The sequence below is a fragment of the Anolis sagrei genome, chromosome 5 (assembly GCF_037176765.1).
Source record: "Anolis sagrei isolate rAnoSag1 chromosome 5, rAnoSag1.mat, whole genome shotgun sequence".
Classification (NCBI taxonomy): domain Eukaryota; kingdom Metazoa; phylum Chordata; class Lepidosauria; order Squamata; family Dactyloidae; genus Anolis; species Anolis sagrei.
Genome location: NC_090025.1, coordinates 27060799 through 27075733, shown reverse-complemented (window position 1 = coordinate 27075733; position 14935 = coordinate 27060799). Strand labels below are relative to the sequence as shown.

The following is a 14935-nucleotide window of genomic DNA, read 5'->3' as shown; positions in this document are numbered from 1 at the left end:
GGCCTTCTCCTGGACGACCATGAGAATTTCGAGGGGGGGGGGGGCTGAAGCCCCCAAAGCCCGCCTCACCCACTACATGCCTGCAGCCCGGAGAACTCACAGCAACCCAGAAACCTCTTTTCTCAGACCCCCTTCTCCCACTCTTCCCACAGCCTCTCAGCCCACACGCTTCCCCTCGCCAGCTTCCAGGGCCTGGAGGTGTTGTGTGTGTCGCGCGCCCGTGCGCGCGTGTGTGTACATATCCATCTCTGTGGGTGTGGGTGTGTGTGTGCGCGCGCGCGCTCCCTGGCGCATGACGGCGGCGAACACCTGAGAGAAGGAAGGAAAGCAGGAAGGCGGGCAGTAAAAAGGGGGGGGGGGGAGGGGGTGTCGAGAGAGAGAGAGCGAGGAAGCCTTCCAGAGGCGGAGGGAACGAAAGAAAGGCGGGCGCGGGCTACCCCTTTGACAGTGATTGGCAGCTCGTCCCGAGCCAATGGCGGAGCCGCTCCCGTTTTGGCCGCGAGGAAGGCGGTCCGTCTAGGGAGGCGCGGATAGGCTGCGCGTCGGAGCGGGCTGCGTTGAGTGAAAGGGAGGCAGGAAGGAAGGAAGGAAAGGAGGAGGAGGAGGAGGAGGAGAGCCCCTGCGAAAGAAAGCAAGGGGAGGAGGCGAGGAAGGAGACGGCGGCGGCAGCAGCAGCAGCAGCAGCGACGACGCGGAGGAGGAGGAGGAGGAGGAGGAGGCGGCGAGGGACGGACGGATAGACGGAGCAGGCGAGGGGTCTCTCTCCTCCGCTGCGGACGGATGCGTTGTCCCGCAGCCCTTGTCGCTGGGTGACTGACGCTGCGCCTTTCCCCCCTCCGGGACTTGGATCTCTCTCTCTCGCTCCCTTCCGTTTCTTCGCCTTCTTCTCTCCGAAGGGAGAGGCTTGATTGACGTCCGGAGCGGGGGGCCCAAAGCGAGCACCGAAGAGGAGAACGGAGGAGAAGAAGGAGGAGGAGAGGAGAAAGCGAAGGAGGGACCTCCGCGGAGCCCCAGAAGGGAGCCGGGGCCAGAAGGAAGCCCAGAAGAAGGAGGAGGGCTAGAGACGCGCTTTGCTGCAGCCGGGGGAAGGGCTCCAGCCGCCTCCAGCTTTGTGTCTGGCGCGGGAGAAGCGCCTTCCTCCTCCTCCTCCTCCTCTTCCTCCTCCGCCTCCTGTTCGCCAGGCTGCTGGAAATGTCGGAACACAAGGCGCTGGATCCGAAGTTGTCGACGACGGAGAGGGTGGTGAAAGGTAAGAAGGGGAGCCGAGGCGGGAGAGGGGGGGAGGGGAGGCTTGGGCTTTGGGACCCGGCGCTTGAGGGGGCTGCCAGGCGGGAGATTCCCCCGTGATCCCCATCTCCTCCCTTTTCTCCCCCTCCTTCGCTTTCGGGGGAGACACAAAACGGGGGGGGGGGGCTGCGGCAGGTCTGGTTGCGGTTGCAAAATATGGGTAAGGCTTGTGAGGAGGAGGAAGAGGAAGAAGAAGAGGAAGAGAAGGGGGAAGAGGAGGAGAAGGGGAAGAGGAGGAGGAAGAGGCTTGTGAGGAGGAGGAAGAGGAAGAAGAGGAGGAGGGGGAGGAGGAAGAGGCTTGTGAGGAGGAGGAGAAGGAGGAAGAGGAGGCTTTGTGGGTCTTGGAAGTGGGCACCGAGCGAGGAGTGGGAGGGAGGCAGGAGGGAGGATGCAGCCCACTCCTGCATAGGGTGGCTCCGTGACCAAGGCCAGGCTGGACCTGGAGGCTCCCTTCCTTCCTCCTTTCTCCCTGCTGCAGCCCCTCCATAGCTGGATCCTCCCTTCCTCTCTTCCTTGGCCCTCCTGCAGCCTCTCCATGGCTGGCTTCCATGACCCTCCAAGGATCATGACATGGCACGGGCACAGAGAGAGAGGCACACACTTGCGGCTCCTTCCTCGCCTTCCGCCTGTTTGCTACATTGCAGCAGTCTTTCTTCCCTCCTTCCTTCCCTCCCTCCACTCGCGAGAGAGAGAGGCAAGATGGGGGAGGAGGAGGAGGAGGAGGAGGAGAAGGAGGGGGCAGGAAAACCCTCCGTTTCCTTCTTTGCGGCTGGAGGATCCGGCGTGTGTGTGTGTGTGTATGTGTGTGCGCGCGCTTGGCATCACAGGCGGTTTTCTCTGCCCGCCGCCCCCTTTTGCCAATTCCTCCGGGCCTTTCCGCCTTCTCTCCGCCCACCTCCGAGCTGGAGGAGAAGGAGAAGAAGGGGGAGGGGGAGGAGTGGGAGTGGGCCTGGGCTCCTCTTGGGCGAGATCCCTTCCCTGAATCCCTACCCCGCCCGCCTGCAGAGAAATGCCGCGCCCGCGCTGCATCTCCAGGTTTTGACAGCTGGGGCTCTTCCTTCCTTCCTCCTCCTCTCCTCCCTCCCTTCTTTTCCTTGGACACAGCTGCTTGCTTCTGATTAACAGGCTGCTTTGATGTGAGGCAAGAGAGGACCCCCTTCTCCCCATCTTGATGCCTTCCCTCATTTTAGAATATTATGATTATGATTTGGGCATTTCTCTGTTTCCAAGGCAGGCGAGCCTTGCTTCTGATGATGATCAGGCTGCTTTGAGATGTGGCAAGAGAGGACCCCTCCCACCCTTACCCCATCTTGATGCCTTCCCTCATTTTATTATGATTTGATTTGGGCATTTCTCTGCTTGCAAGGCAGTGGAGCCCAGCCCACACCTATCCACTTGCCACTCTTGCCACCCTCCATTCCTCCTTCCCTCTCTTTGTCTGCCTGTGCCTTCTCTTTCTCTCCCACCCACCTCCTCCTCCTCCATCCATCCATCCTGATGGGAGCAGGCGAGGCTGTGTCACTGCAGTCGCAGGAAGGATCTTTGAGGGATGCCATCCCTTCATGGCTTGGATCTTGGATCCCTGCCTTTCTCTCCAATCTCCTCTTGTTCCTCTCCTCTTCACCCCTGTTAGATTTCATGGGGAAGATGGCAGATGTGCCACCTGGGCAATCCCCTTCCAGCACAAAGGGAACCCAGTGCAATCCATGAGCAGCTTCCCAGCATCATTTGGGACTCTCCCTCCTCCTCCTGCAACCTACATCTCAGTGATGCTTAGCCATCTAGCAGACATGTTTGGCAGTGGTGCATGTTCTTATGAACATATAGGGTACTTGACCATTCCATCGAAATAGCTTGTTTTCTTTTTTGCTTTGCTGCATCAGTGTGTGTGTGTCTGTGTGTCTGTGTAAAGGAAAAGGCTATGTATGGCATTGTGGAGAAGCCACAATGTAAACACACCAGCCTTAGGTCCTATCATGTACAATCTTCATTGGCTGATGTTGGATTTACTTTTGAGTAAATATGCCTAGGTGTGTTGTCGAAGGCTTTCGTGGCTGGAATCACTGGGTTGCTGTGAGTTTTCCAGGCTGTATGGCCATGTTCCAGATGCATTCTCTCCTTATGTTTCACCCACATCTATGGCAGGCACCCTTAGAGGTTGTGAAGTATATTGGAAACTAAGCAAGGGAGGTTTATATATCTATGGAAGGTCCAGGGTGGGAGAAAGAACTCTTGTCTGTTGGAAGCAAGTGTGAATACTGCAATTAATCACATTTAATGGCCTTGCAGCTTCAAGGCCTGGCTGCTTCTTGCCTGGGGGGGGGGAATCCTTTGTTGGGAGGTGTTAGCTGGCCCTGATTGTTTCATGTCTGGAATTCCCCTGTTTTCAGAATGTTGTTCTTTATTTGCTGTCCTGATTTTAGTGTTTTTTAAATACTGGTAGCCAGATTTGGTTCATTTTCATGGTTTCCTCCTTTCTGTTGAAATAGTCCACATGATTTGTTTCCAATATACCTCACAACCTCAGAGGATGCCTGCCATAGATGTGGGCCAAACATCAGGAGAGAATGCTTCTGGAATATGGCCATACAGCCCGGAAAACTCACAGCAACCCTATGTTTAGGAGTGCTCAGTTAACCATACCGACTCAGGTATCCACACTGGATTAAATTTGATATACTGCCTAGGAACTGTGTACAAGGTTTTAGCCTTCCACCCCAATCTCAGACCTGTTTATTTGGAAAAGTTACATCCTGCTGGTTTTAGCAGTATTTCTTCCAAGTAAAATGCTTGGAGCTGTATTCAAGGGTGCAGCCCACCTCAGCTGGGATAATCTTCATGGTTTTCATGAATCAGGATGACAACTTTAAAATCTTTGAAGACTGAGAAACATTTCAAGCATTTCAAAGGAAACATGGATTGTTAACAAAGGATTGTTAAAAGGCCTTTATGGCATGGTTCTGTAAAATGCTCTGGACCAGCGTTTCTCAACCTGGGGGTGGGCGCACGAGGGGATGTCAGAGGGATTGCCAAAGACCATCAGAAAATACAGTATTTTCTGCTGGTCATGGGGGCTCTGTGTGGGAAGTTTGGTCTAATTCTATCGTTGGTGGGGTTCAGAATGATCTTTGATTACAAGTGAACTGTAAATCCCAGCAACTACAACACCTAAATGTCAAGGTCTATTTTCCCCAAACTTCACCAGTGTTCACATTTGGGCATATTGAGTATTTGTGCCAAGTTTGGTCCACATCCATCATTGTTTGAGCCCACCTACATCTCTGGATGTAGGTGAACTACAACTCCAAAACTCAAGATCAATGCCCACTAAACATTTCCAGTATTTTCTGTTGGTCATAGGAGTTCTGTGTGCCAAGTTTGATTCAAGTCCATTGTTGGTGGAGTTCAGAATGCTCTTTGTTTGTAGGTGAACTATAAATCTCAGGAACTACAACTCCCAAATGACAAAATCACCCCCCCCCCAACTCCACCAATATTCAAATTTGGGTATATCCGGTATTATGCCAAATTTGGTCCAGTGAATGGAAATACATCCTACATCTCAGATATTTACATTACAATTCATAACAGTAACAAAATTTCAATTGTGAAATAACAACAAAATAATTTTATGGTTGGGGGTTACCACAAACTGAGGAACTGTATTAAGGGGTTGCACATTAGGAAGGTTGAGAAACACTGCTTTGGACCAATACAAAATTTCCAAGTCTTCTTTAGTGTCTGCCAGCTATTGATCAAGTCAAACTCTTACATATGGCTCTCCTGCATCTCAGTCTTTTCTACATTACAATGCAAAATTCATTTTATCTCAGGAAAACCTAAGCACTTTGGAGAGATTTAACTGTTATTAAGTTCAGTATTTCTGAACAGGCAGAATTTGGGTTGTCTTTCAAGACCTCAACCAGATTATAGACTGAACTTGAGAGCATGGACACTGAGCGCAATGATACTGACTTTTGGGACATTTTTCATGCCATTCTAAGTCATTTCAGAGACTGTACCTCTAATCCATGGGGCCGAGGTGGCATAGCAGGTTAAACCGCTGTGCTGCAGAACTTGCTGACCAGAAAATTGGTAGTTCAGATCCACAGATTGGGGTGAGCGCCTATTGTTAGCCCCAGCTCCTACCAACCTAGCGGTTAAAAAACATGCAAATGTAAGTAGATCAATGCCGGCCACATGACCTTGGCGATGTCTATGGACAATGCCAGCTCTTCAGTTTAGAAATTAAGATGAGCAGCACCCCTCAGAGTCGGACCCAACTTGACTTAATGCCAAGGGGAAACCTTTACATCTAATCTGCCGATGCAGTAATTATTGGACTTCCTTATTTCATCTTCTGAAAATACGTCCTTGGTTTTGAAGATGGAAGCATAACTTTCATAAGCATTGTGAAAGATTCCATGCAGTTTATAGGAATATCCAAATATTTGACATTCTTGATTTGTTATTCTGGAAAATTGATGCCTTCTTTAATATTTGGCTTTTTACCTATTTGAATGCCAGCATTACAGTATTTAAGGGCTGAACATAAATGCTTAATTGAAGGGGGGAAAACATTTTATTCTGCCAGCTGTACTTCTTGATAAATATATGTTGAATGGACCTGCAATTGCAAATAAAGCAGTTTACAGGTCAAGATGTTTTAGATCTATTTTCTAGATTAAACCCAATGCATTCTGAAGTCAAGAACATACCATTGTCACAAAATACAGAGTGGGAAGATTTGGTATCTAAAGGTCTCCATTTCATAAGGCTTCAAACGATATTTACAAAGCTCATGCCAAATTAACATGGAAGTGACCTTCAGTTCTTCCAGTTTTTCCTGTAGCATAAATATAACAAGAGTTCCTTAATGTCTTAACTGGAGGGTCATTGGATCAGCCAGATCCTTCCCTGCTGTAGAATGCTTTATTCAAAGACAATGAGAATAAATGGGAATGATGGTTCAACAGGCCTGTATTTTATTCATAAAGTCAGGGAACACTTTAACCTGTTTTGGTGCACATTTAACAAGCATGTAAAGTAACACATTAAGAAGCATAATGCATTGTGGTTCTAAAATGAGAATGATACCATGGTTGCCAAATTCTGTTTGGATTTGAATTCCCCAAAGGCAAGTCAACATGGTCAGTGATAGAGGATTCGTAGAGTCATAAGTCAACAATGGAACTGCAGTAGGATAACATGGAATAAGCCTGTTGTTATCTTTGTTAAATCACACTTCAGTTTTAATACATACATGCAAAAGCGGATACATTGTAAAAAGTTCATGTTGTCGCTAGTGGTATTATGTCTTATGTTCTTGCTCAAATGTTAGATGTTTTGGACAGCTCAACATGCTGTGTTGCTTATCAGAAGTAAGTCTCACTGTTAGTTGCTGTGAGTTTTACGGGCTGTCCGGCCATGTTCCAGAAGCATTCTCTCCTGACATTTTGCCCACATCTATGGCAGGCATCCTCCGAGGTTATGAGGTCTGTTGGAAACTAGACAAGTGAGGTTTACATATCTGTGGAATCGCCAGGGTGGGTGAAAAACCTCTTGTCTGTTTGAGGCAAGTGTGAATGTTGCATTTGGCCATCTTGATTATCATTTAATGACCTTGCAGCTTTAAAGCCTGGCTGGTTGCAAACCTCACTTGCCTAGTTTCCAACAGACCTCACAACCTCTGAGGATGCCTTCCATAGATGTGGGTGAAACATCTGGAACATGGCCATACAGCCTGGAAAACCCACAGCAACCCAGTGATTCCAGCCATGAAAGCCTTCGACAACATAAGTCTCACCTTGTTTTTTTGCCCGTTGTTTCTTAATAAATATGCACAGGATTTCCTTGGTATTTCCTTAAGGATCTGACTTAGAATGTATTAGAATTATGTCAATAGTTTTTTTCCCCTCAAGGGAGTGATCATAAATGTTTATTCTTTCAGTATTGTACTTGGATTCAGGATATTGGGAATGGATCATGGGGAGCCTTCTAACAACTGGATTTATATTAGAGACGCTTGTTTTGGAATGAAACTTTCGTCTTGGCTTTAGACCATTTTCTTAGTTGTCTGAGGGGGAAAAAAGTACCCAAAACCTTCTTGCTGCAGTGAGGTGACATGGGAAGAGGGAAAAGTGCAAAGATACTCCTAACTTCAAAAATTCACAGCAGAAAACTGGAGGTGTTTTGTTATCGCAAGAATTCTCTTTTCAGAGGAGCTTGTAGGTAGGCGCTATTATGTAATCGCTGGTGGTAGATTTGAGGGGGTGAAAAATGCCTACATTTTAAAAAGACTGTTCCTGGTATTTGGTATATAATATAATTTAAGGTAGACTGTATTCACGAGATGAAAATGGAAGGAAAAAAATTATCAAGCAGCATTTGGGAAATGTGTCTATTTACTTTGCAAATCCTCCTTTCTGTTGCATAATGTACATACAAAGGTTTCCATGTCCTGTGGAATGATATTTGAAATCCTACATTCCTGAAATCCTGGGAGTCATTCCCCTAGTTATACATACATGCTATTGGTTTGCCCTTTAAAAGCTCCAGCTTCATGCAGTCCCACAAAGATTGCTGACAGCTCTTCATGATGTGGGAGGCCAGCTCATGTGAAATGAACCTACTTAGGAACCTTATATGCTGAATGCATGCGGAAGTAGAGGGGCCACCAGTGTGGTGCAATGGGTTAATGATAGGTGTAGTGCACTGGTTCTCAACCTGTGGGTCCGCAGGTGTTTTGGCCCAAACTCCTAGAAATCCCAGCCAGTTTACCAGTTGTATTGTCGAAGGCTTTCATGGCCGGAATCACTGGGTTGTTGTAGGTTTTTTGGGCTGTATGGCCATGTTCTAGAAGCGTTCTGTCCTGACGTTTTGCCTGCATCTATGGCAGGCATCCTCAGAGGTTGTGAGGTCTGTTGGACATATATAAACCCAATTTTCCTAGTTTACCAGCTGTTAGAATTTCTGGGAGTTGAAGGCCAAAACATCAAAAGACCCACAGGTTGAGAACCACTGGTATAATGGTTTAAATACTTCATTTACTTAGAGAGAAAAATCACTTGAAAACTAGTTTCTGCCTCCTGCTGAATTCTGGGGTTTGTAGTTTAGGGAGGATCCTTTAACAGCCTCATTAAACTACAAACTTGAGAATTATGCAGGAGACAGAAACTGGATTTTAAGTGGATTTATTTTTCTCCAGTGTGATGTAGCCTTAAGTTGGCTATTAAAATGAGAGTTTGAATAACTGCTGAGCCATGGAAACCCACTGGATGACTCTGAGAAGTCACACACTCTCAGCCTCAGAGGAAGTCACACACTCTCACCCTTACCTCCCTGAACAAACCTTACCACAAAATCCCCAGTTGCCATAAATTGGAAATGACTTGAAGGCACATGACAACAACAAACAACAAGAGGAAGTAGAGCATGCTTGTCTGCTGCTATTACCACCTTCCCATTAAGGGTGTATGAAGGGAAGCGTCTCCTGCCTTTGTAGTGATTTTCTTTATGATTCACAACACTAGAGCATAAGCATTCAAATTCATGTAGAGACTTTGCATGGATCCTATGAACATTATCCTCTCTCCTCTCTGCAGGTCTGGAATAATTAACCCTTGCACAATAATATGGATAATCTTGTGTTGTGTGCCCCTGTGTTTAATTTTTAATAATCTAGTTGTATCTATAGATGCTTTATCTGTATACTGCTTGATCAGCCAGAGAAATAGGAGCCCCTGGAGGTGCAATGGGTTGAACTCTTGTGCCTGCTGAACTGCTGACCAAAAGGTTGGCGGTTCAAATCTAGGGAGTGGGGTGAGCTCCTGTCTGTCAGCTCTAGCTTCCCATGTGGGGGCATGTGAGAAGCCTCCCACAACATGGTAAAACATCAAACATCCGGGTGTCCCCTGGGCAACATCCTTGCAGACGGGCAGTGCTCTCACATCAGAAGCGATTTGCAGTTTCTCAAGTCACTCCTGACACACACACACACACACACACACACACAAAGCCAGAGAAGTTCACAACTTTTTGTTCTATTCAACTTAATTCTTCCAATCGGGCCAGTACAGTTGAGGCAATGGAAGAGATGACTTAACACAAAGTTTTGGCTATGAGCTTCTTACTCCACTGTCCTTTTGCATTTCAGTCTTCGCTTTCCCTGCTCTGTCCCAGAATGCCAAATTCTTAACATCCTGACAAAAATGCAACTGGAGTGTGGTATTGCATGTTGAAACCCAGGTGGTTAAGACTCTTAAGCATCCATAGCAATCTACTGGCTATAGGTATGCTTTCAGAATGTTAATAACTTTCTGTCCATGGTATGAGCCCACATGAATTTAGTGCTTCTGAAAGCTTAACAGCAAGGTTTTGTAAGCTAATACTACACCTGTTTTCACTTTCCCCAGGAGTAATTATGATTAATGAATTGTGGCACTGGTCATATTTGTTCAGAGCACGCCTTGAAAGACTCGTATCTACATGAAACATTCTGGAAGAATGAGACTATGGAAGCAGAAAGTATGCAGGGGGAAAAAGCTTCCAGTATTTATTTTCAGTTGCATCATTCTTAATACATAACTGTAATGTGATGTATACTCTACGTACTAAGCAGGTGCCAGAGATGTGGAGGAACATCATTGTGTCCCAACCCGTTGCATTAAGTGGCTGCCTAATGTCTTGTGAAGAAATGTGTGATAGTTATAAGAAAATGTATTGTTGTAGTTTATTTATTTATTTATTTATTAGCTGCATTTGTTGACCGCCGTTCTCAGCCCTTTAGGGCGACTCACGGCGGTGTACAACATATAAAAGGCAATTTACAAAAGGCAATAACAAAATAACAACATATCCATAATACAACAATTATATAGTTACACTAAAAAAATCCGCTCCGTCTCAACGTAGAATCGTAACCAATCTCATAATCCATATTCCGTTCCAGTCGTCTCTTTATGGGAGAAATAACCTTATTTTGTAGATGCTGGACCAAGAATATCACCCCATCTTATATATTTGCCACTTATGCAGTAGAAAAATGGTGCCCAGTACAGTATTGGCCAGTTATTCTGCTGTAATGAGACAATTGGCAAATTGTATGGATTAGAGCTATGTTGTTTTACAGAATTACAGATTGAACATCCCTTATCCAGGATTTCAAAGCCTGAAATAAATGAAAATCAAATATCATCCACATGGATGGCTTAGATGTTGACACCTTTGCTTTCTGAGAGTTCAGTGGACAGAGACTTTGTTTCATGCACAACATTAAAATATAGTATAAAGTTACCTTCAGGCAATATGTTTAAGGTGTTTTGCCTTACAGGAGCATTTGGTGGCACAGAGGGTTAAACCGCTGAGCTACGCTACTTGTTGACCTAAAGGTCGGCGGTTTGAATCAGGGAATGGGGTGAGCTCCTGCTATTAGGCCCAGTGTCTACTGACCTAGCAGTTTGAAAACATGCAAATATGAGTAGATCAATAGGTACCGCTTCTGAGGGAAGGTAATGCCGCTCTATGCAGTCATGCCAGCTGCATGACTGCATGACTGCATAGAGTGGCATTACCTTCGGCTTAGAAATGGAGATGAGCACCAACCTCCAGAGTCAGACATGACTAGAAAACCTTTACCTTTATCTATTTTACTATATCATTCAAATACAGCATCCAATCCCACCCCACCCCCCAAAAACCCCTAAACTAAACTATGAAGCCAAAGCACTCCTAATCCCAAACATTTAAGATAAGGGATTTGAAACATTTAAATCTTTTAAGGGCAAGCATTATCCTGGGACAAAGGTTGAAATAGGTCACTATTCCTATGAGTATGTGCTCAGAAATGAGTCTCATTGAGTCAGTGAGACTTATAGCTTAGTAACTGGGTAAAGAACTGCAGTTTTAAAAGTTAAATGGCAAGTTCCTCTATGATACCATATGCTGCAAGACTGTGGTTTCTGTGGCCCTCCAAGTATTTTTGACTGCAACCTCTCCTACTATTAGCCTTAGTGCTGGTCTATGACTGAAATAATAATTTGATTGATATTAGCCTTTCTTTGGAAAGGCTGATGGGAGTTGTGGATTGATGCGCCAACATTTCCTAACCATGTTACAATGGGTATCTAAATTCTATACGTTACAAGAATAAAGGATTTAAATGGCCCAAGAGATAAAAAAAGGCATTTTTAACATTTTCTTCCTTCATCCTCCTCAGAATTCCAACTAATTAGTTCATTGCTGGTGCAGCAGAGATTTGCTATAATTGTATGCAGTCTGAAGCATCTGAAGCAATAGTCTACGAAGGCTTAGGTTACCAACTTGATTCTCTTGATTAGTCTCTAAGGTGCTGTAAGATCTCTTTGCATATTCGTAAGCATGTATCAGTTTTTACATGCCCAAGATTACGGACACAACACTCAAATGAAAACTTTGCAGTAGTAGAAGAAAAAGCATGTGTTTTAAAATCAAAGAGCAGCTGTAAACTAAAAAATATATTTCTCAAAAGAGATGGGTGCAAATAGTTGCAACAGGAACTTTCAGGTGGAATGTGTTGTCAAAATAGTGCTCTAGAAGATGCACAAAGTGTTTGTGTCTCCCAGATGCATTGCAAAATAGATCTTGTATATTTAGTAAAGCAAACGAGCTCTGTCTGTATTGATATGTCTACTGAGGAAGGTGCTATATAGTACATGCCTTACTCTGCCTTTAGCAATTCATACAAAGCACTGATCAGTTCTTTGGGCCGGTATCTTCTCTTCAGGGAACTTAGCACAACATTGGAACACCTCCTGTGATTCAGAAATAATGCACAGTTAGGCAAGGTATTCGAAGAAACCTAATTGGGTTTGTTTCTGTTTTCTCCTCATTTGGTTGGGGAATGCTTCATCGTCCTTGGAGGAATGCCAGTTTCAGTTTCTCTGTGACCTCTCTCACTCTGTGCCTTAATTGGACAAAAACGAGAGAGGGAATGAAGTAGCCCTCCAGATGTGGTTGAATTGCAAATCCCAGTAATCTTGACTAGTGGGGAAGGATGTTGGGAGCTACAGGCCAACATCATCTCAAGGTTTGTATGAGAACCACTCATATGTTGGTATAACAACATTAAGTCTGTTAAGTGCAAAGACAGGTTTCTACTTATATATTGGTCATAGGTAAATGTGAAGGTTTCCCCTTGCCATTAGGTCTAGTCAAGTCCAACTCTGGGGGTTGGTGCCCATCTGCATTTCGAAGCCGAAGAGCCGGCATTGTCCGTTGATGCCTCCAAGGTCATGTGGCTGGCATGACTGCATGGAGCACCATTACCTTTCCCCTTCTATTGATCTACTCACATTTGCATATTATCAGACTGCTAGGTTGGCAGAAGCTGGGGCTAACAGCAAGAGCTCATCCTGCTCCCCAGATTTGAACCACCGACCTTGCGATCAGCAAGTTCAGCAGCTCAATGTGTTTAACCTCCTGCACCACCAGGGGCTCCTATATTGGTCGTATGATGGTGATAATAATGTAATACAGATGAATTTGAGCTTGTTGAAAACTCACTGAATTCCCATTTGTGCTCTTTATATCTCAAAATTTGTGTGACAATTATCTCTGATAAATAACTGCATTGCTCTTACTATAGAGACCCTGGGACATTTCAGACATGACAGATTGTGACTGACCATGTAATTTTAGTGGCAGAGTGGATATTTGAACCTGAAACTTCTACAGCTATGTCCTCATACTACAATTGGCTTTTAGAGTCAAGACTCCTAATGGCAAACCATAGTGACTCTGAGGTCATGCTTGGCTTAAGTCCTAACAAATCTCAAGAAGATATCAAATTGTATGTCTCTATAGCTGTATCAGAAGGGGTTAAAAAGTTATTTACTTGCCTTACGGCTGATCAAGCATTACATCCACATGGGAGATGTAATTTAAGTCCTAGATGTCTAGCAGAATGGCTGGCAGGAATTCCCCATGAGTAGCAGAGGATTCCTAGGCAGAGAAGGCCATCATAGACTTTTTAAAAAGCCATTGCTCATTGCTTTTTACTACCTCTGGGCTGAGAGGGGTGGTATATAAATATGATAAATAAATAAATAAATAAATAAATAAATAATGCTCATAGAACCTGCAATCAGTTTACCTTTTTTCTTGTTTTCAAATGACAAGCTCTCTTTAAAAAAACAAGAACAATACAACTGACAAGGTAAGTGTCGTATAGTAATTACCAGTTTCCAAAAACAACCCATAAGATTTCCTTTATCAAGAGAAGTGTGATTACTCTACATACATGTTAGTCTCTGTCAATATTAGAGGGTTGTCTGAGACATTAGTCTTTTATTCCAATATCCATTGGAAATTGCATATTCTGATGTGTGATGGCAGGTTCTCTTTGACAGTTGACGACCAAAGCTGTGATGCATAAGGCTAGGTTTGCATTAGTCCTTTCCAACATTTGTCCAGGTGAAGAGAGGGGAAAAGTATTGGATTAACATCTGTTTTGTTAAGCAGTTTACGTCAACAAGCATGTGCCAATCTGTTCTGCATATATGCTTGTGTTTATAAAAAGTTCACATTTCTGCATAATGTCAGTATAAAAATACAGAAGGTAGATGCGTGCAAATCCTTTTCATACTCTGTGTTCCTTCTCCCACTGCCACAAGTCATAAGACTGCTTTGTATCTGACACATAAACAGTATAATTGCTGTAGGAGTAAATGATGATTTGAATGAAGAAATCCAGGAAAGATTGTGGACGTTGCAAGATAAACTACTGGAGTGCTACAGTAACACGGCCTTCTAACTGCTGTGGAAGTTGTTTCAGTGATTACAATTCCTGCTTTAGTGCCCTTTTAGCTGGAAAACTAAAAGGACACTAAAGGGCATTAGAAGTTGGCTAATGTAATCTGTTGAAATGGTTGGAGTGTATGAGAGGATTGTGGGAGTGGCTGCTTTGGCAAATAGAAACTTTTGTTTATTTTTCATCAATTTTGGTTGAGTAGCCATTCTAGATCAGTGTTTCTCAACCTGGGGGTTGGGACTACTGGGGGGGGGTGTTGTGAAGTGTTGTAGGAGGAGCCACCAAACACCATCAAAAAACACAGTATTTTCTGTTGGTCATAGAGGTTCTGTGTGGGAAGTTTGGCCCAATTCTATCATTGGTGGGGTTCAGAATTCTCTTTAATTGCAGGTGAACTATAAATCCCAACAACTATAACTCCCAAATGTCAAGGTCTATTTTCCCCAAACTCCACCAGTGTTCACATTTGGGCATATTGAGTATTCGTGTCAAGTTTGGTCCAGATCCATCATTGTTTGGGTCCACAGTGCTCTCTGGATGTAGGTGAACTACAACTCCAAAAACTCAAGGTCAATACCCACCAAACCCTTCCGGTATTTTCAATTAGTCATGGGAGTTCTGTGTGCCAAGTTTGGTTCAATTCCCATGTTGGTTGAGTTCAGAATGCTCTTTGATTATAGGTGAACTATAACTGCCATCAACCACATCTCACAAATGACAAAATAATCTCCTCCAACACCACCAGTACTGAAATTAGGACATAACAGGTATTTGGTCAATTGAAAATACATCCTGCATATCAGATATTAACATTATGAGTCATAACAGTAGCAAAATTACAGTTGTGAAGTAGCAAAAAAA

The 14935-nt window shown here is 44.6% G+C and overlaps 1 protein-coding gene across 4 annotated transcripts in view; it reads left to right on the top strand.

Annotated features, from left to right (window-relative positions):
* The first annotated feature begins 539 nt into the window (after window positions 1-539).
* The window catches only part of PPP3CA (protein phosphatase 3 catalytic subunit alpha), a 223234-nt gene continuing 208838 nt past the window's right edge, over window positions 540-14935 (top strand). For 2 of the 4 annotated variants that reach the window (XM_067468615.1, XM_067468613.1), the window contains exon 1: window positions 540-1249. In XM_067468615.1, the coding sequence (XP_067324716.1) occupies window positions 1192-1249 (58 nt within the window). In that variant the 5' untranslated portion in view covers window positions 540-1191. The remainder of the gene's footprint in view (window positions 1250-14935) is intronic. The other 2 variants (XM_060779164.2, XM_060779165.2) reach the window with 2 other exon arrangements.